This window comes from Onychostruthus taczanowskii, unplaced genomic scaffold (genome assembly GCF_017590055.1).
Source record: "Onychostruthus taczanowskii isolate IOZ18803 unplaced genomic scaffold, ASM1759005v1 scaffold60, whole genome shotgun sequence".
NCBI classification, from domain to species: domain Eukaryota; kingdom Metazoa; phylum Chordata; class Aves; order Passeriformes; family Passeridae; genus Onychostruthus; species Onychostruthus taczanowskii.
In genome coordinates, this window is record NW_024503680.1 from 2412538 (window position 1) to 2437311 (window position 24774).

At 45.2% G+C, this 24774-nt stretch overlaps 1 protein-coding gene across 1 annotated transcript in view; it reads right to left on the reverse strand.

Moving 5' to 3' along the window:
• Positions 1–728: 728 nt before the first annotated feature.
• ARHGAP40 (Rho GTPase activating protein 40) overlaps positions 729–24774 on the reverse strand; it is a 24501-nt gene continuing 455 nt past the window's right edge. Inside the window, exons 2-15 of the mRNA XM_041419258.1 lie at positions 15710–15912; positions 10806–11026; positions 10212–10287; positions 9315–9466; positions 8583–8748; positions 8174–8265; positions 7978–8055; positions 7562–7721; positions 6769–6851; positions 5809–6015; positions 5398–5538; positions 4367–4527; positions 3512–3567; positions 729–3166 (exon numbers count right to left, since the gene is read on the reverse strand). Coding sequence (XP_041275192.1) covers positions 3060–3166; positions 3512–3567; positions 4367–4527; positions 5398–5538; positions 5809–6015; positions 6769–6851; positions 7562–7721; positions 7978–8055; positions 8174–8265; positions 8583–8748; positions 9315–9466; positions 10212–10287; positions 10806–11026; positions 15710–15912 — 1903 coding nt within the window. The 3' untranslated portion in view covers positions 729–3059. The remainder of the gene's footprint in view (positions 3167–3511; positions 3568–4366; positions 4528–5397; positions 5539–5808; positions 6016–6768; positions 6852–7561; positions 7722–7977; positions 8056–8173; positions 8266–8582; positions 8749–9314; positions 9467–10211; positions 10288–10805; positions 11027–15709; positions 15913–24774) is intronic.

Here is a 24774-nt window from a genome sequence, read left to right on the forward strand (position 1 = left end):
GATAAACTGGTGTTTTCCTCAGATAATTGCTCTGGAAGCTTTTTGAAGCTGCTGGGATCCTCCTCCCCCTTTCCTTTTGTGTCTGGGAAGGAGAGCAAGCCCTGCTTTTCCTGCAGCACTGCTGGACAGGCTGCTCACTGCTTTTACACAGTTCACAGTGATTCAAGCCACATTTCATCACTATTGAACACTTTTAGTTGTGATTTAACCAAAGATCCAGGCTGGATTCCTGCTATTCTTGGCTGGGCCAGCACCCCAGTCCCTGAGCAGAGCTCAGCTGAGGAGGGCTGAGGGGTGGGAAGGGGATTTCTCAAGGGATATGGACACTTTTCCTCAAGCTGAAATCTTGAACCACTGCTCCTCTTCCTTCAGAAGTCACTAATCCTTGGTGCTCACCTTCTGCTCCCATCCACCTTTCCCTGGGCTTTTTATACCAACGCCAGCCTCCTCTTCCTCCTCCCGGAGCATCCTTCTGCAGCACCCCACGGGATCAGCCAGAGAGGAGCTGCTCCTGAGGCTGTAACACAAAACTCATCCTCTTCATCCCTCTTCAGGCAAATGAGACAAATCCTGCTGCATTCACAGATTGGTGCCATTTGACTTGTTCTCAAGCACTAATGGAAATGCAGCCAAGAGATTTTACTGTATTTTTATTGTTTCACTGAATAAATGACATTTAAATACAGGATTAAAAAATCATAAAAAATAAAAGGTATTAAAAGCCATCTTTCAGGAGTGTGTTGCACATCATTGACTGAAAAATTTACACTTTTTGATACAAAGATAGGAAAAAGATTGTAAAAGCAATTCCATCATCTAGAAAGAGCTGATTTGTTTTATTTATTTTTTTATATTTCCTTTCGTATTTAAATCTGATATTTGTCTCATGAGAATCTCCCATTAACCTTGTTTTTCACAGCTCTGATTCACATTGTTTGGTGTTCAAAAAAACCCCACTCATTTGTAGTTCACAGCAGCAGTGATGCAGTCACGACCCCTCAATACACATGGACAGAATATTTAATAAACCAGCATAGGAGGGGTGGAAAAAATGCAGCATTGTGTGATTTTCAGGGTGCAATTCAGCTTGCAAAGGAACTTTGAGCTCACAGTGATACCCTGAGAAGTACCCATAAAGGGTATCACATTTCTGGCATTTCCTCTTTGCCATCTTTACTCCACCACTGCCACAAAGAATTCCAGAAGGGATGCTGAATAGGTACCTTTGGTTTTTAAAGCCCCAGTTTAAAGCAGCTTGACCTTTCCAGGGAGATAAATCACGAATTCTCAAAGAAAAGAATCAGGCTCTTTCAGGCACAATTTTAGCCCTATACAAGAGGCATCTCAAGAATTGTTGACACCTGGGTGAGGGTTGGGAGGTTCTATCAGGTTCTCGAGAAGACATCTATGAAGGTGACCCAGCCAGTCAATGCATCTGCATCATCTCAACCAAAAAGAATAGACACACTCTCTAATAGATGGATAATTTGAAGATACTGCACCACTCACACAGAATTCACAAAAAAGCTGGAAAGAATATGGACTGTGGCTCAGCTGTTCCTCAAGGATCTTAACAACCAAGAGGATTTAACCACACAGACAGAATAATCAGAGAGCGAAGAACAGAATCTAGGAGTCTGAGATAATGAATAAGGAAAAAAGCTACACTTCATCCTGGGGGAAAAAAAAGGAGAGGAGGGGAAATTCAGATTGCAATGGAAACAAACTCCTCTAACAGAAGAAATAATACTGGAGATTGTCACTAGTGCAGCTGGGATTTGGCAAATGAAATACTTTGAGTATACACTTGCAGGGCAGCCCTGCTTCTGCCGCATGAATAAATATCCAACCACGTTTAAAAACAGTATTTAGAGAAAGGAGTCCACATTTCCAGACAGTCTGGGTGTTTCACCCCTCACACTGCACTGTGGGGTCCCTCACTTGAGGTATTTCAGCATCACCACGAAGGAAAGCAACACTTCTGCACCCCTCCTCACAGGCACAGTGCTCTTGGAGCTTGGATGATGATGATGATGACGAGGATGCAGCAGCAAGGTGTGAGTGTTCTGCTGTACCCTCACCTGTCCAGCCCACAGTGACCATGCTGTGCTGAGTGCAGTGGAAATGTGCAGCAGAGCAGTGAGGGCTCAGCTCAGCTCAGCCACCTCACATCCCCAGGGAGGTTTGTTGATTTTGAACAAACACATTCACACAGAATCTTCCAAAAAGAAGTTCAGTTCACGTGGCCAGGTCAGATTACCAACCTCACATTAGCTTCAGGATATTTCCTGTGTTGTCTGTTGATATTTAGCTTGTCCATCAAAATAAATGCATGTTTGACCCTCATCAGTGGCAATTTGGGTGTGCATGACCAGCATGGGACAGGCACCTTCCTGTCACACTGCACATCTGAAAGGCTGCTGTATTTTCCATACCTTTTTTCAAGGAAAGTTATTGTCTTGTTTTGCATGTATGTATTTAACTGCAGTCATGAAATACACAATGTGTTAGTGTCACATCCCGTCTGGCCTTTTTGGAAACATCCTTTTTCATTCTTCAAAGAACAGAACAGGAGCTAAATAGTGAAGCCCAGGATCATAAACTCCTCTGGTGACATGGCACAGGCAACCATGGGCCTTACCCAAGGGATGTCCTTAGTACCACTGCAGCATTTGTCTGTCTCTCCTCCAGAAGAAGAGCAAATCCAGGATACACAAATGCCTTCTAGCAAATTGAAGATAATATTTTTCTTCTGTTCCATCTTTGCTGTACAACCATTGCAGCTTTGCCTTCAGGGTTTGTTTTGGGGAATATTTTGTTCAGGAACAGCCATTCCCCCTGCAAACTCTGCTACAATGATAATTGCTGTTTGTTCCCAGCACCCCTGTTAGCACAGAGGCTGCTGTGCTCTCACTGCCAGCTGCCATGGAAGCAGGTAATAAAGGTGCTTTTCCTTACAAGAAACAAGCAGTGTCTGCTCCTACACTACAACAGGAAAGTTTCTATTTCCACACCTTCCAAAAATTGCAACCAAGTGCTTTGTTTTGCTCGTGTTTTCCTTAGAACATCCGAGGGCAAGATGGGTTTTGCTTAATTATCCACTCAGCATGGGGGTTGATGTGGTACAAGTCCAAGAGGTAAGTGTCTGGGTCCAGGCAATGTTCACCTGTTAAAACAAGACATTCAGAAAAAACCCACATTTTAAAATATCTTTAGTAATTTAGCTGCTAGATTCATTTTTTGTTTGCTTTTGCTCCCACCTAAAAACTAGGATTTGTTCACATTCATTTCCATATTAAAACCTTTCAGAAGCATTTCCACAATTCTGAGGTGATGGCTTTGAGAGGAAAGAGGGAAGATGTACATTAGATATTAGGAAGAAATTCTTCAGCCTTAGCGGGGTGAGGCCATGGCACAGTTGCCCAGGGAAGTTTTTTAACTACCTCCCAAAAAAAGCTAAGCATAAAAACTGGATATCAGAGTCCTTATTTCAGGTACCATTTGTACTTACCAATATTGCCTCCCACTTCATACAGGAGCAAGTTTGTGCACTCTGTGGAGTTGTTACTGCAGAAAGAAAAAACACACTGAAGGTTAAAGCTCTGCAAAGACAGGTCGGGTAGTTTAGAAATATTCCTTTAAAAGGATTGTTTGTGGTTCAGAGACCAGCAGTGATCAGAGGCCATGGCACTGAGGCCTTGCTGATCCTCCTGCACACTGCAGGACACCCAAAACTGGCAAAAAAGAAAAGAAGGCAAGCTGTTGGTGAGAGAGCAGCTGACCCATATCCAGCTAGTTTCCCCTCACCCTCCTGGTGTGGACACTGCTGGGACACAGGAGAGGCACTGCCACGTTACCTGCTGAACACAGCCTGCAGAGCTGGGACAGAGGGGCAGGAGCTCCTCTGCTCCTTTTCTGGGTTAGTTCAGCAATTCACCACAGCAGCACAGGAGGGAATTGCAGCGTTTATTTTAGGAAATCCCTACATCAACATAAGCACACTGGAATTACTACTCCAGGCAATGATACAGGTGATGTTTTTCTGCAGGGGAGTTGGAGGGGGTTTGCTTGTCAGGGTCAATGTTGCTGCCTTTTCCCTTCCCTTCAGCAAGGATTCTGGAGTTCACTTGGTGTCCAGCAGCCCAGAGGGCATCACTGACCTCCTGCCAGCCTGAGCACTGGGTGGAATCACTCAGAATAAAATTGTTTTCCCCATCCAGCACCATTTCCTACGCTAAAAGCAGAGAACAATCTCTCCTCATCACTCACTGTGCTTTCACCTCACCTCTACCTCAAGAGAGAAAACAGCAGCTAGACCACTTAGGTTGCTTTTTTTTCTTTTTTAAGCAGAGAAAAAGCCATTTACCACTTGAGGAGGTTGACAGTGTTGACAATATTCCAGCCATTCTGGCCCAGGTTCTTCTGAAACTGCCTCAAAACATCAGCAACCCTGGTTGCATTGTTCAAGTGCACCTCCAGAGAGTCCTTCAGGAGGAGTGATGCATGGACTTTCACAACCTTGGAAGGCTGAACAAGGCAGGCAAAAAGAAAAAAGTGCTTAAAGAAAGACTCTTATCAGTGAAAACATTAATTTTCAAATAGATTGGAGAGGGTGAAGAATTAAACCTGTCCAGACAGCTGTTCAGAGAATTTAGGCTTGTTTCTTACAGTACAGGTTGAAAGCTTATGGAAGCACCAAGGTGAGCATTGTGAATAAATCATCAATGTTCCGTGTTGAGGCCACGAGAGGAGCCCTGTGCTCTCCATCAGCGTGTGCTGCTGCTCTCTGCTGCTCAAACACAGCACTGACACTAGCTCGGATGAAAATAGGATTTGTCAGAAGAAATTCTGACCAACTGTTTTGCACAAGTGTGAATGACACTTCTGAAATTCATTTAAATTACTTGGAAAGGAATTTAGAGATCTGGGTAGCAGGCCTCTGAATTCCAGAAAGGTCCTTTCCAAAGAAAGGAAGCACAAAGTGATGTGCCATCTTAACAGACACTGTAGAGCAAAAAGAAAAGCCTGAATTTATGCTTTAAAAATTAAAATAAGCCTGCCTTTATAACAGCAGACATATCTGCACCATAGGACACTCAGAGCCATAAGAATTCTGCTCTTAACATGGGGAAAACCAAAATTTCTGCTCCTGATCTCTTCCCTTCTCTTAACCAAGTGTTTCGCAGCCTGAAATGTGTCTAGTGCTCTTGCTGTTGAGATCAGTTTTTGCTACAACCTGGCCAAAAGCATCTGGGAAACTGTTCCTCCTTATTCTGCTTTTTTTTGTCCCTCTTGCTGTTTTCAAGGGTATCACTCCTTTCATCTTTCTGAGTCCTCAGGAAAACATTTGATGCTGCCACAAAGGGGTTTGGATTTTTTTTCCAAGCCCTAACTCACCTCTCCCTGATTCTTTTCCACCTTGTCTTTATCAGTGTGAATCTTCCGCAGCAGATTTTTAATCCGCTTGTCACAGAACTGGTACCTTTTGCTGTTGCTCTCATTCAGCTTTCTCACCTGAGCCACCAGAAAAGAGGAGACCTGGGCAGGGGAGAAAGGTGAAAACAGGACTTAAATCAAGCAGAGATAAGGATATCATTTAGGAACCTGATCATCACTTTATCTCCTTAAACAGACAAAAAAAATTAAAAATCTGTGTACCTGAGGACAGGTAACCTTGGAATTCAGCCAGAGGTTTTCCTCACAGCTGTGTAATTCCTCTGACATTTCCAAGGCTATCCCTTCCCTATCCCAGTTCTAATAAGACCAAGACACTGCTGCACCATGGCACCTAATTCCTGTGGAACTCACTGTCCAGAGCAGATCCTGGTAATGGATCATCATCCGCACCACGTCGGCCGCCCCCTCCGCCAGCTGCTTCTCCTTCCCCTCGGGGATCTTGTTGGGCAGCCCCTTGTGCATGAAGAGGTTTGGGGCCATGACTGTGGAAACGTTCCAGAGGTTCATTTTGTTGTTTTTTTCCCTGGCAACCACCTTGCTGAGAAACTCAAGAAGGGCCTGAGAAGAGGGAAAGAGATGTAAGCCATCCATTACTAGTAATGCTCAAAAAACTACCATGGTAATTGCTGGAGAGATCATTAACACTTTTTCTTGATACAGATCAGCAAATCCCATTTCTCCAGTCAGGAAGTGGAGTGACCAATTTCTAATGCTAGGATAGCAACCACACCAAGAGAGGTTTATCCAGTATATATTAATCAGGAAAAAACAGTCTGTATGGGAAACAGATGAGTTTTCACTCCTTGGCAGGTGAGAATTTACAAATTCTAGATGTAAAAGTCTCTGAATCCAAAGATGAATCCCCCCTTTCCTTCCATGTCCCCTCAAAGCCATTCTCAGATGTGGAAAATAAACCTTTTTGGATTATCTCTTTCTCCTCACACATCCACCAGAGCCATGACAGATCATCTTTGACTGAATTATTATATTTGGTTGAATATTCCAGTGCTCTAAATGAGGTGTGCAGGGTGCTAAGTCAGCCTTACCTTTAATACTTTGGAGCTGAACTACTCAGGAGGGGGAAAAAAAATAGGCAGCAACAACCACCACAGCTCTTATAAAGCACAGAAAGGCAGAGGTGGTGGCTATTTAAAATCCATGTAGCTGTGGCACTTGGGAATATGGCTTAGTGGTGGCCTTGGAACTGCTGGGAGAATGGTCACACTCAATGATTTTAAGAAGGTTTTTTTTTCAGTTTAAACAATTCTGTGATTCTATGTTTTATCAGCTAAATCAAAAGCAAGCAGTTACCTTCAGAGTGTTTCTGTTGGACTCCGGCAGAATCAGGATCAGGAGGTTTAGAGCTTGCAATCTTTGCTTCAGGTCTGGAATATCTAGAAGGAGAGTAATAACAGGAACAGGACAGAGGATTCAGGAGGATTCAGGTTTCTGACCCTTCTTTTTGAGCACAAGAATCCTCCAAGGAATGAGACAATTACTTATTGAATGGTTGGACATCTAGAATTTGAGACCTTGTTTCACTGAAGTAACTCAAACTCATACTGTCCTCAAGAAGGGAACTACCCATGTTTTTGAAGACTGAATCATTTCCTTTAGAGTACACAATCAACCAGCAACCCTCATGCCCTTGAAGGGCAGCAAAAAAACCCATAATTCCCCATTTTTTGAACAAAGAACTTGTGCACTCAAGATTAACACACCCAAACTCCTGTTCTGCCCTTCAGGATCTTAAATCTCTAAGGGAAACACACACAAGAGGTTCAGCTCAAGTTATCTCTATTAATCCCACTTGTAGAAAAGCACATTACCTGCATTAGCTGTGTGCCCTGGCCAGCTCCCACAGCTCAGTCTGTGTGTCACTATTGATCAATTTGTCCTGACAAATGCAGCAGCCTTGCAGGCTCAAGTGACAGGTAACTGAAGAGCCCAGGACAGCGCTGCTGCAGAAAGGCGCATTCAACCAAGCACCAGTGACCGCAACGCTCAGCCGTGCTGTGCTCCCATCACCACAGGCTCCCAACACACCTGGCAGGAGAGCTTTGCACAGACCAAACTGGTGCTAGCAGGCAGAGCAGGCACTCACTCTGAACAGCAGCAAAGGCAGGCAGGTACTCTGCTGTCAGCAGCGGGGCCGGCAGCTCGCGGATGAATCTCTTCAGCAGCCCCGACACGTCGTTCTGGTGAACATCATCCCAGCGGAACAGCCCGCTGTAGAAGTCCCTTTCCAGCTTCTGCTCCAGGCTCTATCAGAAAGGTGGAATTTATCACATGCTTTAACGAGCAAACGTAAGAGAAATTTTATAGCTGAGCACTGGGAGGGTGAGACATCGAGGCAAAATGGTGCAGAGAGCCTCAGTGCATGTGCCAGTATTTCCCAGCAGTGGGTGTTTGTGGTTGTACTGGGAAGGGGATGAGATAATTCAGGTCATTCAAACACTTGCTTCAGCAAATGCTTCCTGATCACCCCAACACTTCCAAACAATGCTAAAGGGCTCATACCTTAATTCTGGTCTGGGACCCAGAAACTCTCAGGATGCCCTCTGTTTCAAGTCCTCTCTTCTCCAGGCAGGACAGCAGCTGTTAGAGGGGGAGACAGAAAGCTCTGAGGCACAGAGGAAGAGGAGTCAGCCTGCCCTTATCACAGACTCCTGACTCTGAGGACCAGAGGTGTGAATGAAACCAGCAGAGAACTTACTGCCTGGAGCAGCAGAGGGACCTTGGTGTTGGGCAGCAGCTTTTGGTCATTTTCCAACAGGGTGTTGAGTGGAACTCCAAAAAGTCTTTTCTCTACAACAGAAACAACATTTCCTAGTCTGTATCAGCTCTGGTGTAAGGCATAAATCCCCATTGCAAACTAAGGTGGCACTTTTGTAAACACTGATACTGGAGAAAGAGAGTTAAACAGGACAATTGCAGCCAGACATAAATGTGGTAGTAGGTCTTGATGTCATGATCCACTGACTTCCAGGAGAAATCCAAGGAAAACACACCTGTCACAAGGTTTCTTATCAAAGACCCTCTGTTCTAGCATTAGAAACACAAGTGATTAGTGTATTATGAGAAGATGAGTGGAAAAAAAAAGCACAAAAAAGAGTACAACTAACCTGTTGTTTTCAGTTTTGCTGCTTTGTTTCTCTTCAGCTCAAAGCCCAGGATATCACAGAGAGCTGTAAGTTCAATGAGGGCCAGTGTGGGGATCTTCTTCATGTCCTGAGCTGACAGATCTCCAATCCTGGTCACTCCTAGTCTGCCCTTGGGAATCTTAAATCTCTAAAGGAAACACATACAAGAGATTCAGCTCAAGTTATCTCTATTAATCCCACAAGTGAACAACTTTTTTGTAGTCTTATTTTTTTTTTTATCCTAACGAGGCATCTGTTCTTCCTGCTGTGTTCAAGACCAGACATATGCCCAAAACTACTCCTACTCAACCACCAGCTGAATAAATATTTTCCCTTTCCAATATTGCTCTTTAATCATACTAGAGATGCCAGTTTTTCTAAGTTAAAGGCAGCCTGATACCCACACCCCAACCTAGCTGAACATTGGAGGCAGCCCAGTTCATTTGCAGAGAGGAGAAAACTTTAGAAAAATTATGAGTAAGAAAGTGCAGTTAGTTACTCTCCTCTTTTCAGAGGAAACAACAAGGATGTGTCAAAATAGGGAGTTTCAGATGAAAGTGTCATTTCTTTTGATCCTCCTCTACACAGTGTCTATCCTTGCCCAATGTTGCAAAGATAACAGTACAACACACCCCAAAACACCACCCAACACAGACCCATTGTCTTATAACACCTTGACAAGACAAGACTAATAAAAATTCCTCCAGTGCTTACTGTTAGAGCATTTCCATCCTTCAACTTCCTGGATTCAGACAGGAAGGATCCCTTGAGCAGGACAGCTGCTTGCTCTGAATATGCAACATCCATGTTGAACACCTCCTCCTTCCCAGGGTTTCGAACTGTGCAGGAATAATCCTGGGTTTCTGCTGCAGAGGAGAAATTGTCTTGAATTTCTGCAAGCTAGGAGGGTGAAGCTTAGAAAGCAAATGTGCTAAAAATGCAGTTTGAGTGAGGTTTGGTGCCATTGCTCTTAAAAATCCTGCAGTAACACATGAAAAGAGCGTCCCCACAGCACAGAGTGATCAGTAGGGTAAGAGTCTTCCCTGAAAGGGTGGTCAAGCACTGGAACATTGGAGCAGGCTGCCAAGGGAAGTGGTGGAGTCACCATCCCTGGAAGGGTTCAAAAATTGTGCAGATGTGGCACCTGGGGACATGGTTTAGTGGTGAACACACTGGTGCTGAGTTAGTGGCTGGACTTGTGATTTGAGAGATATTTTCCAAGTTTAATGAGTCTATGATCAGTGTGAAGTCACAACATGGCTAAAATTACCAGGTCACTGGTAAGGCAAAACCACAGCCTATGGATAACATCTCTTAACACAGCTGCTCATGGCATTTATAAGGTTTCACTGACTTTACTAGACTGATTTTATTTTCATCTTTCAGTTGCTTTATCAAGAGCTTACAATGATCAGTTTGAGTGACAATTCTAACAACACTGGGGCCTGGAAAAGTTTGTTAATCCACAGGTGTGAATAATCACATGAAGAAACCCACAGCCCAACACAAACAAGTTTCAGATACTGTATATAATTAAATATGTGTGTGGCTTTCCTTCCAGTTCCAGCCCTACTTCAGATTCTACTCTGCATTTAAAAACTTCCCCCTTACTTCTCTGGGTGTTTGAAGTCCGTAGATTGTGCCACAGTGGATCTGGGCTGGACTCCTCTTTCTCTGCTGCTGTGCCCTGAAAAATAAAGAAAGAAGTTGTTTTAGCCACAACCAAAAAGCAGAACTTCAGGAAAACAGCCCAAAAGATGGTGGTTATGAATTCTTTATCAAGTTTAAAAAAAGAGAAAAAATCTAAAAAAACCAACCAACCCACCCCCCCAAAAAGGCAGCGTTAGTCTTTCTCCAGGATTTCCGCCTCTACAAGGTCAGCTTATCAGAACTGAATTTGGGAAGTGCTCTTGTTTTGTTTAATGGTGATTTAACATGTCACTGGAACAAAGACAACACAAGAGGGCTCCAAACGATGCCAGTGCTCCACGAGGCACTATACAGCAGGAATGTTACTCCGGCCTGGGAAGGCTGTGCATCCGCAGGCTTCCAGTAACTCCTCAATGCTGCCACCAGCATTTCTCCAGTCTCAACCTCTTGAACTGAAAGGAAACCCAGACACACCAGGAGCCCTAGACCCAGAAAGCCAAGCCAAGCCCCACGAGGCACGAAGTTCTTTTAGGAGATGCCACCAAGCCAACGCACCTGGGAGCTGCCCACGGCGAAGACGTCGCGCACGTCGCGCACGGGGTGCTTGTTCCTCCTGCGGCGCGAGCGGGAGTAGGTGTCCAGCCGGCGCTGCACGGCTGCCGCCTGCGTCCTGGTCAGCGTGGACAGCAGCACCACGTTGTCCTTGTCCACCGTAGGGTCCCCGAGGAGCTCGGACAGCCCCGCGTCCTGCAGCCACTCGGCCTCGGCTTCTCCCTCTGCCAAGCGGGGCGGGAGAAGGCAGAGTGAGCAGGGAGCAGCGGTCTGGGTGCTCGCAGTGCTTCAGAGGCACAGAGCAGGAGCCTGGGCTGTTCTCTGGCTGGGATTGTCCCACTGTTCCCAATGGGACAGCATGGCAGGGAGCCACAGCTCTGTTCTGAATACTGTTCTCAAAATCTCAGCCCTCATCCTAAGTGCCCAGCTGGGTATGGGTGACACCGGAGTTCACACAGCTCTTTCACGCTCTGGGGTGGCACCGGAGTTCACACAGCTCTTTGGGCAGGTGCAGCTATTCACACAGTTCCTATTGCTCATTCCAGGTGAGGAAAAAGGACAAGAAAGAACTGTGGAGGTAGAGATACTCCCAGGAGCACGGCTCCCAGAGGAGCTGGGCAGGAGAGGGCACAAGTGTGCCTCTGGGTGGTATTTAGGCAAGGATTGTGACAGGATATGGGGGAGAAGTCAGGTGGACTTGACAAATCTGCCTTTCCATGGACTGCCTGTGCAAAGGGGAGCTCTGGCAGCAGCACACAGCCACCCCAGGAGAAATGGCAGGGCTTCCCTGGATCCCACCTTATCTTTCAACTGCTGTCAGAATGGACAAAAGGTCTGTGAGAAGCCACAGCACACAAAACTGCATATTTGGCTTTTGTACTTTTCCACATGGCTTGGTTGCTTCTTTTACTTTTTTTTTTTTTTTTTTTTTTTTTTTTTTAAATCTATATGCATGCCCAGGTATCAACAATTTTTTTTTTTTTTTAAACTATATCCAGATCCTGATCTGGTAGGTTCAAATGTATTTTACTTAATATACTTGCTGAACTATTTGTGTCCATCATCCCTACTCTCTAATTTTTTTTAAGTGGATTGGTATCCATACACTCAACTAAAGCAAAAACGTTATTTTTACTCTGTGCATTCATTTTATGCCTGGGCCTATTCAAAATATCTCTCAAATTAAAGACTATTCCAGTTCCAGAAGGAAGTGTGAGAAGCCTGGAGACAGTACAGCAGCATTACTCAAACAAGCTCAATCTCACTCCATTCTTCAATACATATAAAGTTGCACTTCAAACACAGAAGACTTTTTTTTTCCTTATGGGATACTTTCATAAGGAAGTGCAAGTGAGAAAGTGCCCTAAGCAAGGCAGCTACTTGAAATTCAAAGATGAAAGAAACAATTTAGCAGGTGACTTCAACTTTAACACGGCAAACACCACAAAGCCTTTATCTTTTCAATTCCATCTACCACATTCATTCACTGCAGGCAGCTCCAGTACAGCCCTACCAAAGGTTATGCTGGGAAAAAGAAAAATCACAGCTGAACTGACTGGCACAGAGCAGCTCATTTCCACTCTTCCTGTCCTATTCAAACTCCTACCTCCTCAGTCACCACAGCAGCCCAGGCCAAGTTTTATTATTGCTGCATCAGTAAAAAGCAGCCATGAAGCTCTCCTTGAGAGATTAAATAATTTCATTTTTCTGTAGAAACCTCATGTTGATGCAGCTTGCAAACACATGTTGTGATGCAATTAAAACTCAGTCTTCAGAGTGTGGTCTTCGTGATTTTTGGTGCCATAATGAAACAGAATATTTTCATCATCACACCACAATAAATAGAGCTGAACTTGAAGTCAAGTATTTCCCTAAGTGAATCTTCTAGCAAATTGTCTGGTTTTCCTCCATGGCCCTAAGTTTTGGTCTTTTCCCATGTCTGGTTCACAGAAGTTAGCAGGTAACAGCATCCCCTGGGCACAGCCAGCTGTGGTCCCACTTACAGCTCCTCACCAAACACCTTCTTGTTCTACATCCATGGTTTCACAGCAGAACACCACACAAAAAGCCTCTGGTTTATTTGGCCTTTGGGAACTAGAGGAAGTGAAGTGTATTGCTTGCAAATATTGAAAATAGCCAATTCCAGTCATAACAGGAAACTGATCTTACACACAATCCCACAGAGCAGCCCCTCCATCGGACATCCGTGTGAGCCTGCTGCCCCATCTGGTGCCAAGCACCAGATTGTAATTCCTCTAGTTACTATTTTGGCCCAGTTATGTTTGCCAGTAACACAAAAGGAAACCAGCAAAATGGGTTATTTCTGGGGAAAAGGGAAAAATTGGAGAGAAACAGGTCAGAGCAGAGAGATCCACAGAAGATGAGCTGCAGGTTTAAGCCTGGAGTGCTGCTATGATTTGCCTTGTGAGTTCCAGACAAGCAGCATTTCAGGAGGGCAAAGTTAGGAATGATTTTGCAAAACTAAAGAACACAAATTCCACAAATTTACTTGAAACATAACCTAGTCAAAGAATAGCATTCATAATAAAGTACTCACTTTCCAAATATTTTAAGGATGGCTCGAGCATCCTACATTTTCAGACTAAACATTAAGCCCAACTTCCTATCTAATTTTTGAAGGCGAAGAATCCCCCTTTGCAGGCAGTTCTCAGCCACAGTTACGTGCTGTAAGGTCACAAACAGGTATTCCAGTGGCAGAGTGCTTGTGTCCTCAGCTGGCTGTGCTGTCAGGGCCTGGCCAGAGCTGGGCAGACAGTGACAGCAAGGACAGCACAAAGCTGCATCTCAGGAAAAGCTGCTTCCTGCTCCCACCAGCTGTTAGCAAGGCCACGAGTACCTTCAGCACCTTCCAGCTGCCCCAGACCTGCAGTTACACACTGGCCCCCCACAGCCACCAGGCCACCAGCAGCTCCCCAGGACACCCCTCCTCACCCAGGGCTTGCACCGGAGCGTTCCCAGCTGGCTCAGCACGTTTGCTGTGCCTTATGTCCACAGCCTCCCCTGACCTGTGCCGTGGTTATCACCAGCCATCTCCCAGGCTGAGCCATGCTGTCTCCAGACAGAGCTGCCCAACTCTCAGTTGCCCAGGTTTATGCAAAAAATGATGGTGCCTCTGGCTCTGAGGAGCCCCACAGCCTCCGTGCCCTAAGCAGGAGCTGCAGAGGTGTCAAAGCCAAACCCTGCACCCTGCACACCATCCAAAGTTTCCCCACTCCCAGCACAATGTTTATTTGCCTAAGCTCCTTCAGAGAAGGCATCAGGAGCCTGAGCCTGCCCCACCTCCTTCCTCAGGCTGCTGGGAAGGCTTTGGTACTTGGAGCATCATTTCAAGCCTGTCTGGTTTCAATGGCCAATTAAGCACTCAGCTCTTGCCTGCTAGATTAATCTACAGCATTAAAAGACTTTTCCTCATATCCCTACTTATACACAGTAATCAAATTGCCTCCAGCATATCAGTCTTTAGGATATCCCAGACAGTCTTTCATCTCAGGGGATGGTCTCTTTTTCAGTCTCCTTCCTGGTGCACTCATTTTCCAAAACACTTTGCATCTCTTCCACTTCTAAAAATCAAACTTTTGTCCTTTATAAAGGGACATTACAGCACACCTTCACATTCACCATGTCCTGCCAGTGATGGCAGGCAGGGACAATGATTTTCCCACCCTGCTCTCCAGAGCCTCTCTATGTCCCCATGAGAGCAATTGGCCCTTCCCAAGCCCAGCAGCACACTGGGACTGTCACACAAACATTTCCCCAGGACACAGATCATTCTCAACACCAGGCAGCACAGCAGCTGTGCAGGCTGCAAACCTGTGTTCAGGGGGGGTGTACATTTCTTCAAAATGGGCCCAGAAAGGTGTGACCCCCACCTGTGGGATCTCTGGGTGTTTATCAGCACTTATCAGCCCTCCAGCAGCCCAGGGTGTTGTTGTACTTCCCACGGGACTGCTCATCAGGAACTGCAGTGACAGGACAAGGAGTAATGGGTTCACACTGAAAGAGGGGAACGTTGTGTTGGATATTAGGAAGAAATTGTTCCCTGTGAGGGTGCTGAGGCCCTGGCACAGGGTGCCCAGAGCAGCTGTGGCTGCCCCTGGATCCCTGGCAGTGCCCAAGGCCAGGTTGGACAGGGCTTGGAGCAGCCTGGGACAGTGGAAGGTGTCCATGGTAGGGGTGACACTGGATGATCTTTAAAGTCCCTTCCAACCCAAACCATTCTGTGATTCTATGATTCTACAGAAAGAAAACATGTCCCAAAAGTTTTGGAATAACTGGCCCAGGTTTCAATTATTCCAAAGCACTGGATAACATCAGTGCTCCAGAAAGTGCATTAGAAACAACCCATACACATTTCTTCCAAAGAAAGAAAAAAATGATATGCAGGAAAAACCTTGTGTGGATGGACTCAAGGCTTTCTGGATGTTTACTGTGGTTTCTTGAACAGGGAATTAGAGAGGGAACAGTCTTCCTTCCACAGAAGCAGCTCCCACAAAAGCCACTATGATGAATCTCAGAACCATGCACACAAACAAGGCTTCCAAAACAGCCCCAACTCTGACAGAGTGCTTGCCATGCACCAGCTGAACTGGCACTGAGAGCCCACCCCCTTGGTGGGGCTGCTTGAAAAATCTGGAGCCTTGAACATGCTCCTGGGACAGACCTTTGGAGTCAGCTTTGCTCCAGAAGCCGAAACCAGGCCAGGCCAACCCTCCCCCTCTGCAGGGCATCATCCACCACCCAATTAAAATAATATCTCTATCCCTGATTGACTGATAATATTCTAACTATACTCCAACATGCTTCTGAGTCGTTCAGGTGCATAGGCAAATCTTCTGTTTCAGATGTTCACATTCCTCTCCTCACTCCCAACATTTTTGGCAACCTACCCTCCTGTGTTTTGACATCTGCAAGGCTGCATTCCTCCTGCTCAGCTTCAGCGCTCTGTTTAATGTTCTCCACTTCCAGCCAAAAACTGTCCATTGACAAGTTGTCCAAAGCCTCTACCCTGGAATTTGTGTTCTCTGACACCGGGGATGCCACAGCACTCTTTGGAGGAAGCTGGTTCATTTTCCAAGGGCAATGTCTGCTGCTGAGAGAGGAAGAGATAAGCAGAGAGAGATTAAGCTCCACGTATTACACACGGCATTCGTGTCCAGCCCCCACTGATTAATGACTGCAGCAAAGCCAAACAGAGGTAAGTGCTGAACTTCCTTTGCTTAGTGTTTAGCAATACAGACAAGGCTGGGACTAAATCCCCCAGAGAATGGGGAAAACTGCTGTCCAAACATGCGAGAGGACACAGATCAACAGAGTCTTTTCAGTGCTGTCCCTCCTGTGACCTCCAACACACCACCTACCGCCCCACACTCACTCTAAGACCTCCCTGCAAGTTTGCACAGATGCCCTCTGCATTCAGAGCCACCCAGGATGTTCCAAAGTCAGTGCACGTGTGCTCCAGGACCTGGCACAGAGAGGAGCCTGGCAGCTCCCACCACAGCAGCCCAAACCCAGCAGGTTTGTGTTTCCCATGCAAAAACCAGCACAGCTCCATCCTCTGCACTTCAGCTCACACAACAAACAACTCACAGGGCTGAGGTCCCCTTTTTCTGCCTAGACCAGATTTTTCAGCTGTAAAACAACACAAGGTGTCCTGGGAAACCCAAGCATATGGAATTTTCTTACCACCCTGCTGATTCATTCATGTGCAGCTGAAGTCCCAGACTGGCCTCATTCAGCTTTCAGTCCCAGTGCTCTGAGCTTCTCATCACTTCATAAAACAGTGCCTCTCCTAAAATGAGCTATAATTGTCTTCAAAGAGTTCCAAGCTATTTAAACCCTGCAATTTTTCAAAGACTTACCAAAAAATGGGGTAAGTGGAACATACTTATGAGAACACCTCAGTGGTTCCACTGATGAATACAAAAATTAAAGAGACGGAACACTACTCTAACTGTGGGTGGTTCAAGAAATAGCCATGAACAGCCACCACCACCAAACACAGACCAAAATTCCTTTCTAGTTTCATTAAAAAAAAAAAAAAAAAAGAAAATATCAAGTCTAAGTCTTACACCTTGAAAACCATGACAACAAAACACCCATGAAATGCTATTTAGCCTCCTAGCTCTAGGAGCCAAAAGTTATAGATGGCAAAATATCTGGAAAGTTTTAGCCCCTTTCATTCCAGAAAGTCGCTATTAGCAGTTCTGGCACTAAGTTGCTTCAGTTGAGGAGCATTTTGAATTTTAAAAAGCTAATTTGAAGATCTAATAGCTAAGAGACAAAGGTTGTAGGCCATTCTGCACTTGTGTTTACACACGTGCATGCACGTTACACTCACACCTCACTCTAACACACATGGGCAGTCCCTATCTTCTGGAGGTCTGCACCAAAGCAAAAGCATCACTCCAGGAACATTTGAGACAGCCACAGCATTTAGAACAAGAATTAAAGGGGTTTGCTTGTTTGTTTTACAGGAAGACAGAAGTGAAAGACTAACTTGAGCTATTCTGCCACCCAGCAAGCAAGAACAGAGGCAATCTACTTTCCTATTTCTGGATACCTAAATAACACTCAAGATACCAATTTATAGCCTGGTGGAGCACCTAAATAGTCAATTCAAGACTTTTTTTTACCTGTACAGTTCATGTCCAACTCTCTCAGTTCCAGTGGAGCTACTAACTCTATTTATTTTTTTCTCTTTTCAACTTTTTACTTCTATCTTTACCCATTAAGAGTTAAAAAGTTAGATTGCATCCCTCACCTTAAATCTTCCTCTTTAGTACTCCTCTCTATTTCTCACATTTGCTGACAATCATCTCATAAGATTTAAACCAATACACCTTTCTAGCATCAAAAAAGACTGTTTAACACCTTGCTAGGATTCTATTATGAACCAGTCAACAGAACTCATCACTTGAAAAATGAAACTAAGTGGAAGGAGGAATTCAGATTATTTTGAGGGAGTTGGTTTTGGCTGTATGAGGAACACTGCAAGACAAATTTGCACTGAAATCTCCCAGTGCACAACACTCAGGAACCATCTTACAACCTCTCCTAATTGCTCTACTGCAGGCTTTCAGCAGGCACAAAACAACTCTTCTTGTCGTAAGTTGCTGCCCTGTATTCCTGTGGGATCTAGGTTATACAGATTAAAGCACCTCTGAAATGCACCTTTCCTTTGTGTTCAGCTTGGTTTGGAGCTGGATCATAACACCCCAGAAATCTCCAGGGATCAACATCAAAACAGAATTGAGGTTTGCAGCTCCAGCAGAACCTGTCCCAGACGTGACCAGCAGCTTGCACCCAGCAGATGTGCTCTGTGACAAGCCTTTGTCACGCACGGCTCTGACAGTCCCTTCCCCATGCCTGTCTGGAAAAAAACCCACGATTTTAAGCCAACATAAATAAAATCTTCAGCTCTTTACAAAAGGTGGTTCTTGACTTAGATCTTCTGCATGACTTACCCAGACACCAGGCTCTGAATGCCAGTTTCAGCCCAGGAGATGCTATTCCAGGTGGAGCATTATTTATGTAAGGCATTAGGGCATATTCCCAAAGCACACCTGAGAAGGGTCACAGTAAAGTCCTCACAGCCCAGGTTTCAGGCTGTGCCCTTGCCAGCAGCTGGTTTTGGCCTACCTTCAGTCCATATCACAGAGTTCTGCTGCAAGGATGGAGTTTTGCCAGAAAACAGGGAGCTGCTGCACCCCATCCCACCCTGACTGTGCTTCTCACCATCCACAGTTACCTGGCTTCCTTCCACAGCTGGAAATACAGATGCTCTTGGACTGCTTGCACCAAAACCCCACCAGTCACACTATAAACCTACTCTAGGAAAGCCACAGCTGAGCTACCTGTGTGTCAAACAAAGCCATCCTAACTTTTTTCCCCTCAGCTGGCCCATTTACTGATGCACTAAACTTGGTTTCAGCGAGCTGCAGGATGCTGATATCACACAGCAGCTCTACAGAGGGGCAGCAGGACCCAAAGCCCAGCTCTACTAGTGTTAAACTGGAGCTGTTGCTCCTGTCTCACAGGAAAACAAAAATCAGGCCTTCACATTTAGAAAATGTTTTATTTTCTGGTCTAAATGCCTTTTTTTCCCCTTGAATTCAGTGCACAGTGCTTTGCAGATCCAGCTGCCCAGGTGGAAGGCTAATTTTAGATTCAGTGCACCTAAAAGATTGTTCTTCCTCATTGCATACCCGAGTCAACTGGAGGGCAGCCTGTGACGTGCAAGCACAGCAACAGCTGAGATTGAAAGCAGAGATTGTTGGCTTAAAATGTTAATGGCTCAGTGCAACTGGGCAAAGAGGAGGTGGAATAATCAAGTTCACTCCATTGCGCTGTCAACCTAGCAAAAAGCATCAGATTATGAAGATTTAAAAATTAACCTAACAGAAAGGAGACTGGCAGAAAGATCTTAAGGACAGCCATACAGGAAGGGCTCTGTGGAAAGACTGGGCACCTTAATCCAGCCTTCTCCTCTTGTTTAGGAGCACAGCCAGTTTTAACAAGGCTTGAGATTCACCTGGCACCTTCAGCCTAAGCCTGACTTCACAGCATTAATAACACAGCTGTGAGAAATTAGGCTGGCACAGACTTTACAGTTAATTTTCTTGTTCCCTCTCCATGTCCCCTGCACCAGGATCCCTGGAAGCCCTGCGTGCCTGGCTCAGCGCTGGGGGCTCACTGACCCTGGGCTGCAAAACGCAGCCCCAGAGGAGTTTTTGATCTGTTCCTAGATACTGTCAACACACTGCAAATATGTTGCAAACACTCATGTAATTCTTCACCCTCTTGAATACCAAAATACAATAAACACTGTTGCTATGTTCACTCCAGGCTTGAATCACTCCCATGAGAGAGTTTCTCAAAGGACCTGGAGCTGCTTGGGCTTCTTTTCTGCTTGCTCAACATCCCTCCCTAATTGAAATACCTCTCTAGCAGATGAATAAATAAAAAGGTTCCTTCTCAAGCATTTCAAACAGACCAGGAGGCAACATGTGCAAGCCAAGAAAATGGAATTCCTTTAAGGTTTCCGCTTCCAGAAAACTAAGATGAGAAAAAGGCAACAGGAACAGAAAAATTCAGGCAGACAAGGCAGTCCTGCCACACAAGCACCATCCAGTCTTTAAAGACATTTCCAAAGATCTGGAGCAAGCACAAAGGCACACATGGAACAAAGAAACAGACAGAAAGTCTGAATGGGCCTCGAGAGCAGGTTTGGAGCAGCACACCAAGTCACAGCATCATTCACAACAACCCAGACCATGAGCATGGAACTCAAGCATCTTGCAAGAAAAAAAAAACAAAAACAAGAGACTAGTCTATCAACTGGTTTCAGTATTTTGACAGATAAAGACCCTTAGTCAGTGTACAGAATTGCATTAATGTCACACCACACACATCCTACCTGCTTTCAATTTACTTCAAGGTCAAAAACAACTCATGAGCACAAAAGCAAAAATTGAAAGAAATAACCAAAAAGTCCATGCAGACTCTCCTCACACTGCTTCCAGGTTCTTACCGTAAGCAAGCAGTTTAAACCTAAATGATAGAAAGTGTAGTTAATTCTGAAGAGAAAAAAAATCACCTAAAGGTCAGCACATCACAATTCATAACATACTAGGTTTTCTTGTTTAAAATCATGTAGTGGGATAAAGGCACCCAGGAATAACAGACGGGAGTATTTGAAAAACTGAGAAAATCCTGGAGCAGTAACTCACATATACTTTTTTCTTTTTTTAAACATAGATATAGCTGTAGCTATTTTGCTTACTGGAGGCTTAAACCTCACTCTATCAAAATTATCAATGCAAATATAAAAGCAAGTTCCTGTATGGAGGAAGTCAGTCTACTCATTATCAAAACCTTACAAGAAATACACATGATCACTATTTCATTCAGACACACAGAACTACACAAAACTCCATTCCTACCACAGAGAGCAATTTTATGCAGGAGATGACTCATGAACAAAAATTCCACAACTTTTCTACTAAAGGTCTAAACCAGAAGAAAGCCCTATTGCAAAACTTTAAAGCCTGGCTTAGTTACCCTCAAAATTCCCCAAATTTTGTACATGAACATAACTAAAAATTCCTCCCTTCTCCCCACACCAAATATGCAGAAAAGAACTATGAAGGCTTACTCTTAGGAGAAAATGGAAAGCACATGGCTGGTTCAGATGCCTCAGACCAGGCCATAAAAGCAAAGAGAGGCTAATTATCAAATTACTGCAGTGGCAATGAACAGTAACTTACCCAACAGACTCTTACCATGCTTCCCTTTCCCTGGCTTAAGTCAACCAAAGCAGCTAGAGCCAGAATTAAAGCAATTTTAGCAGTAGTCTGCCACTGCTGATGTACATCTGCATATCTCTGACCAGACATTTGCTCACATATTTAGTAGTTTCACCGAGAGTATCCCCTGTGAGAAGTCACAGTGCCTTTAGCCCAGGCTATTTTATCCAGCACTGCTGCCAACCCCCACTTATGTCCCCATTAAGGCATTTTATCAAGGACTTTGCACACGTGGGATGGCACATTGAAGGTCTGTCTCTACAGCACCAGCGAGAACAGCTAAGATGTCAGTGCCACAATTTACTAATAAGATTACAGCTTGTTTTCAGTAACACAGCAATCAGCTCATCAAGATCTTCCATTATGCAAGCGGCTCTGGGAGCAGCGTCATTTCAGGTTGTTTTGAAGAAGCCTGTTCTGCAAGTGATAAAGAGGACATGCCAGATCGTGCTCTGTGTGTGCAGCAATTCCCACCAGCTGCAGCTCTGCCCCAGTGCAGCAGCCTCACCTCCTGCCCTGGCATTCTCAGAGAGAGCAGAAAAAGCAAACAGCCATCCTTTGCTCAGGGCTGTGTGGAGTGGAAGATGTCAATCCTGAGGCTTGTGTGTATCCCACTGCTCCAGCCCAGCACCTCCAGTGGTTTCTGTGCTGGACAAACTCCAGAGGGTGGTGGAACACTGGCAAAGAGAAGCTGTGGATATCCCATCCCTGGAAGTGTTTGAAGCAAACAGACCTGATCATGGGCATCTCTTCCCATGGATCAGTTTAGAACTTTATCATTTTTAAGGTCCCTTCCAACCCAAACCATTCTATGATTCTGTTACCTCCACCACAGCTTTGGATCTCAACTGAAGCACAGGTTGTAACTTTCCTGACAATAAGTGTCTCTATCAAAGCATTTAATGGCAAAGAAATTCCATCTCTACTTCCTTGTCTCAGGCCTTCATCTGGAATTGATTTGTCTCTACTCCACCTAGTAAGGGGCTAAATAACCAAGCTAAGGAATAGGGAAAGTTGCCTTTAATTACAGATCTGCCTAGAGGCAACTCTGACTGAAACTCAGAGCAGAACAAGAGCAGAATTGATAACCCCATGCAGATACAGCCAAATTAAAAATATTCAAAGCCATATTTCACTTAGACTATTAGCTGTGTGTCTGTCCTACCACGCTAGGGCTTGTTTTGGCTTCAGAAGACACAAGTCATCCTCTCTGTGCATGGCTTTGTGTTTGACTGCAAGGTCACAGTGGACGAGCCTGTTGCTCACTTTCCCTGCATTAGCAGGGTAAGCCAAACAGGAAAGGGATTTCATCCAAAGGGAAATCCTGCTGGGAGAAAGGGGTACCTGGCCAAAACAAATCTTCAGTAGTACTGGGATCTTTAATGTGATTGTGAGTTGATGAAGCTGATCTACAGCATGATTAGATGTCAGCCATTAATTAAAAGGTGGCATTCCTAACGCTATTTCCACCTCCACTGAATCCATGTCCATTCAAACACATCAGCACCTTTGTCCATGTCCTTGTCCACAAGGACCTGCTCTGCCTTTCCAGTTCCACCTATCAGCACGGCACCAGATCCCAAACCCCTCAGCCCAGCTGGCATGGGGCTACAAACCCCACAGCTGTGCACAGGAGTGCCACAAGGAAAGCAGCAGGCAGGGAATCACTGCCCTTTGGTGACTTTGCTGTCGCAGCCCCCGAGCACACACTGCCAGGGATTCTGCTGAGGCCAATGAGTCAATACCTCCCAGTCACTCACACATCCCCAGAACACGCTACCGTTACCCCAGCTGAGGCACCTTCACTTTATTGCCATCACTGCTGGCACTTCAGCGAGACGCTCAGCCCATGCACACCTCAGACACTCAGCTGAGGGACCAAGGCCTGAGGGACCACTTGGCTTCCAGAGGAAAGGCTGCCAGCATATTTGAACCCACCTTGGAAGGCTGTGAACTTATTTCTTGTATGATCATTCATTAATGCCTTTGCCTTTTACTGAAGCAGGTTCACATATACTAAACACTTGTCCTACAACTTCCCAAATGTTGAACTTGGAGTATAACTCATCCTTATTTCTTCTTCTAGCCCATTGTACCAGCTGTACCTGCATTAGAGCACAGAATGAGTAACTGCAAGTTGTTGCTCAGCTGCATGAGAACAGCCCAGAGATGTTGGAGAGGTCACAAGAGTGACGAGCTGACCAGGACAGGGGAAGGAGGGGTGGAGAAGTGTGCTGGAATCCAGCTATGCTTCACTCACGAGAGCTTCAGGGATGCAGGAAGACAGGGAGGAGTCATCAACTCCTCACTTGGATTTCTCAGGGCAGAGTTATTACACAAAACACAAAGTGCTTGGCTGTTACGTTGCCATTAATAGTTCTTGGCTGGGATTTATAGCCAATTCTGTTGCTGGAGTGGCACCAGCCAGCCCAGAGCCACCAGCCCTGCCTGTGAGCTGCCCCAGGTCCCACGAGCTTTACCACACTGAGAGGAAGAGGAGGAGGGAGGCAGACGTGGCTCAGCAGTGGCTTTTGCTCAGTGTTGTTTTGGAGCCACGACAGCACCACCAGCCCCCTGCAAGCCAGCAGGAATCTCACTGGGAACTCAACGAGCACGTCAGAGTTGCTGAGCAAAAATAAGCACTGATTACGGTCAACTAATTAGAAGCAGGCTGGCATATCCTTGCCCTATTGGACAGGTAAGTTTTAGGTCAATCCTAGGCAAGAGGCTTAGCTACACATAAACACACAGACACCTCACCTGTGGTGAGTCCTGAGTGAGCAGGTGGCAAGTGCCACTTGGCTGGGGTTCAATGTTTTGGACAAAGCTGGTGAGCAAGTTTGAGGTTTGTGCTGTAGCACCTCCTCAGAGCTGACCACAGAGGTGTTCTGGCACCAGCACAGACACAGGAACTCAACTAACTCGTTTGGCAAAAGCCTTAAGTTGTTAACAAATATTTTGATTTTTATCAAAGAAAGCCTGCAACACTGAAGGTTTTAATCTCGTTCTCTTACACGTGGGTAATTTTAAAGTAATTTACCATATCATTTCTGTGTCAGTCCTGCTGCAATTATGATTAATTTTTATTTTTTTTTCACAACTGAAATTTTGCCTGGGGTCTTCTAAAGAGTTCCTGTCTTGTTCTGAATGCACAGTGTCATCAAATTGGACTGGAAAAAATGAGAACTCAGACACATGAAAATGAGAGCTGTGATTAGAAGTAAAATCACTGTCAGCACATTCACCCAAAATCAACAGACTCTGACCACTACAGCAAGGAAACATTCTAAAATTCAGTGCAAACTTCTCAACTGGTGCAAATACACCTTAGATTAATTCTTAACTCATATAACATCCAGTAAGCACACAAACAGAACAGTGTTTGTCAAGCAAAACAGTTCAAATTTCAGTTCTGTTCTCCACTAATTGCAGGATAAATCAGCAGTTCTTACATCCAAAAACCCCTGAAGAGCCCGCAGACCCCAAGGCAGGTTACACTGGGTCACAAGGAAGCATTTCAGCCCCTCAGGTCCCACTTCCCCAGCTTGCTGCACTCAGCCCAGAGTGAGCACAGAGAAAAGAACAGAGATTTAAAAAAAAAAAAAAAAAAAAAAAAAAAAAAAAAACCCCATGTTTTTTTTTCGGGG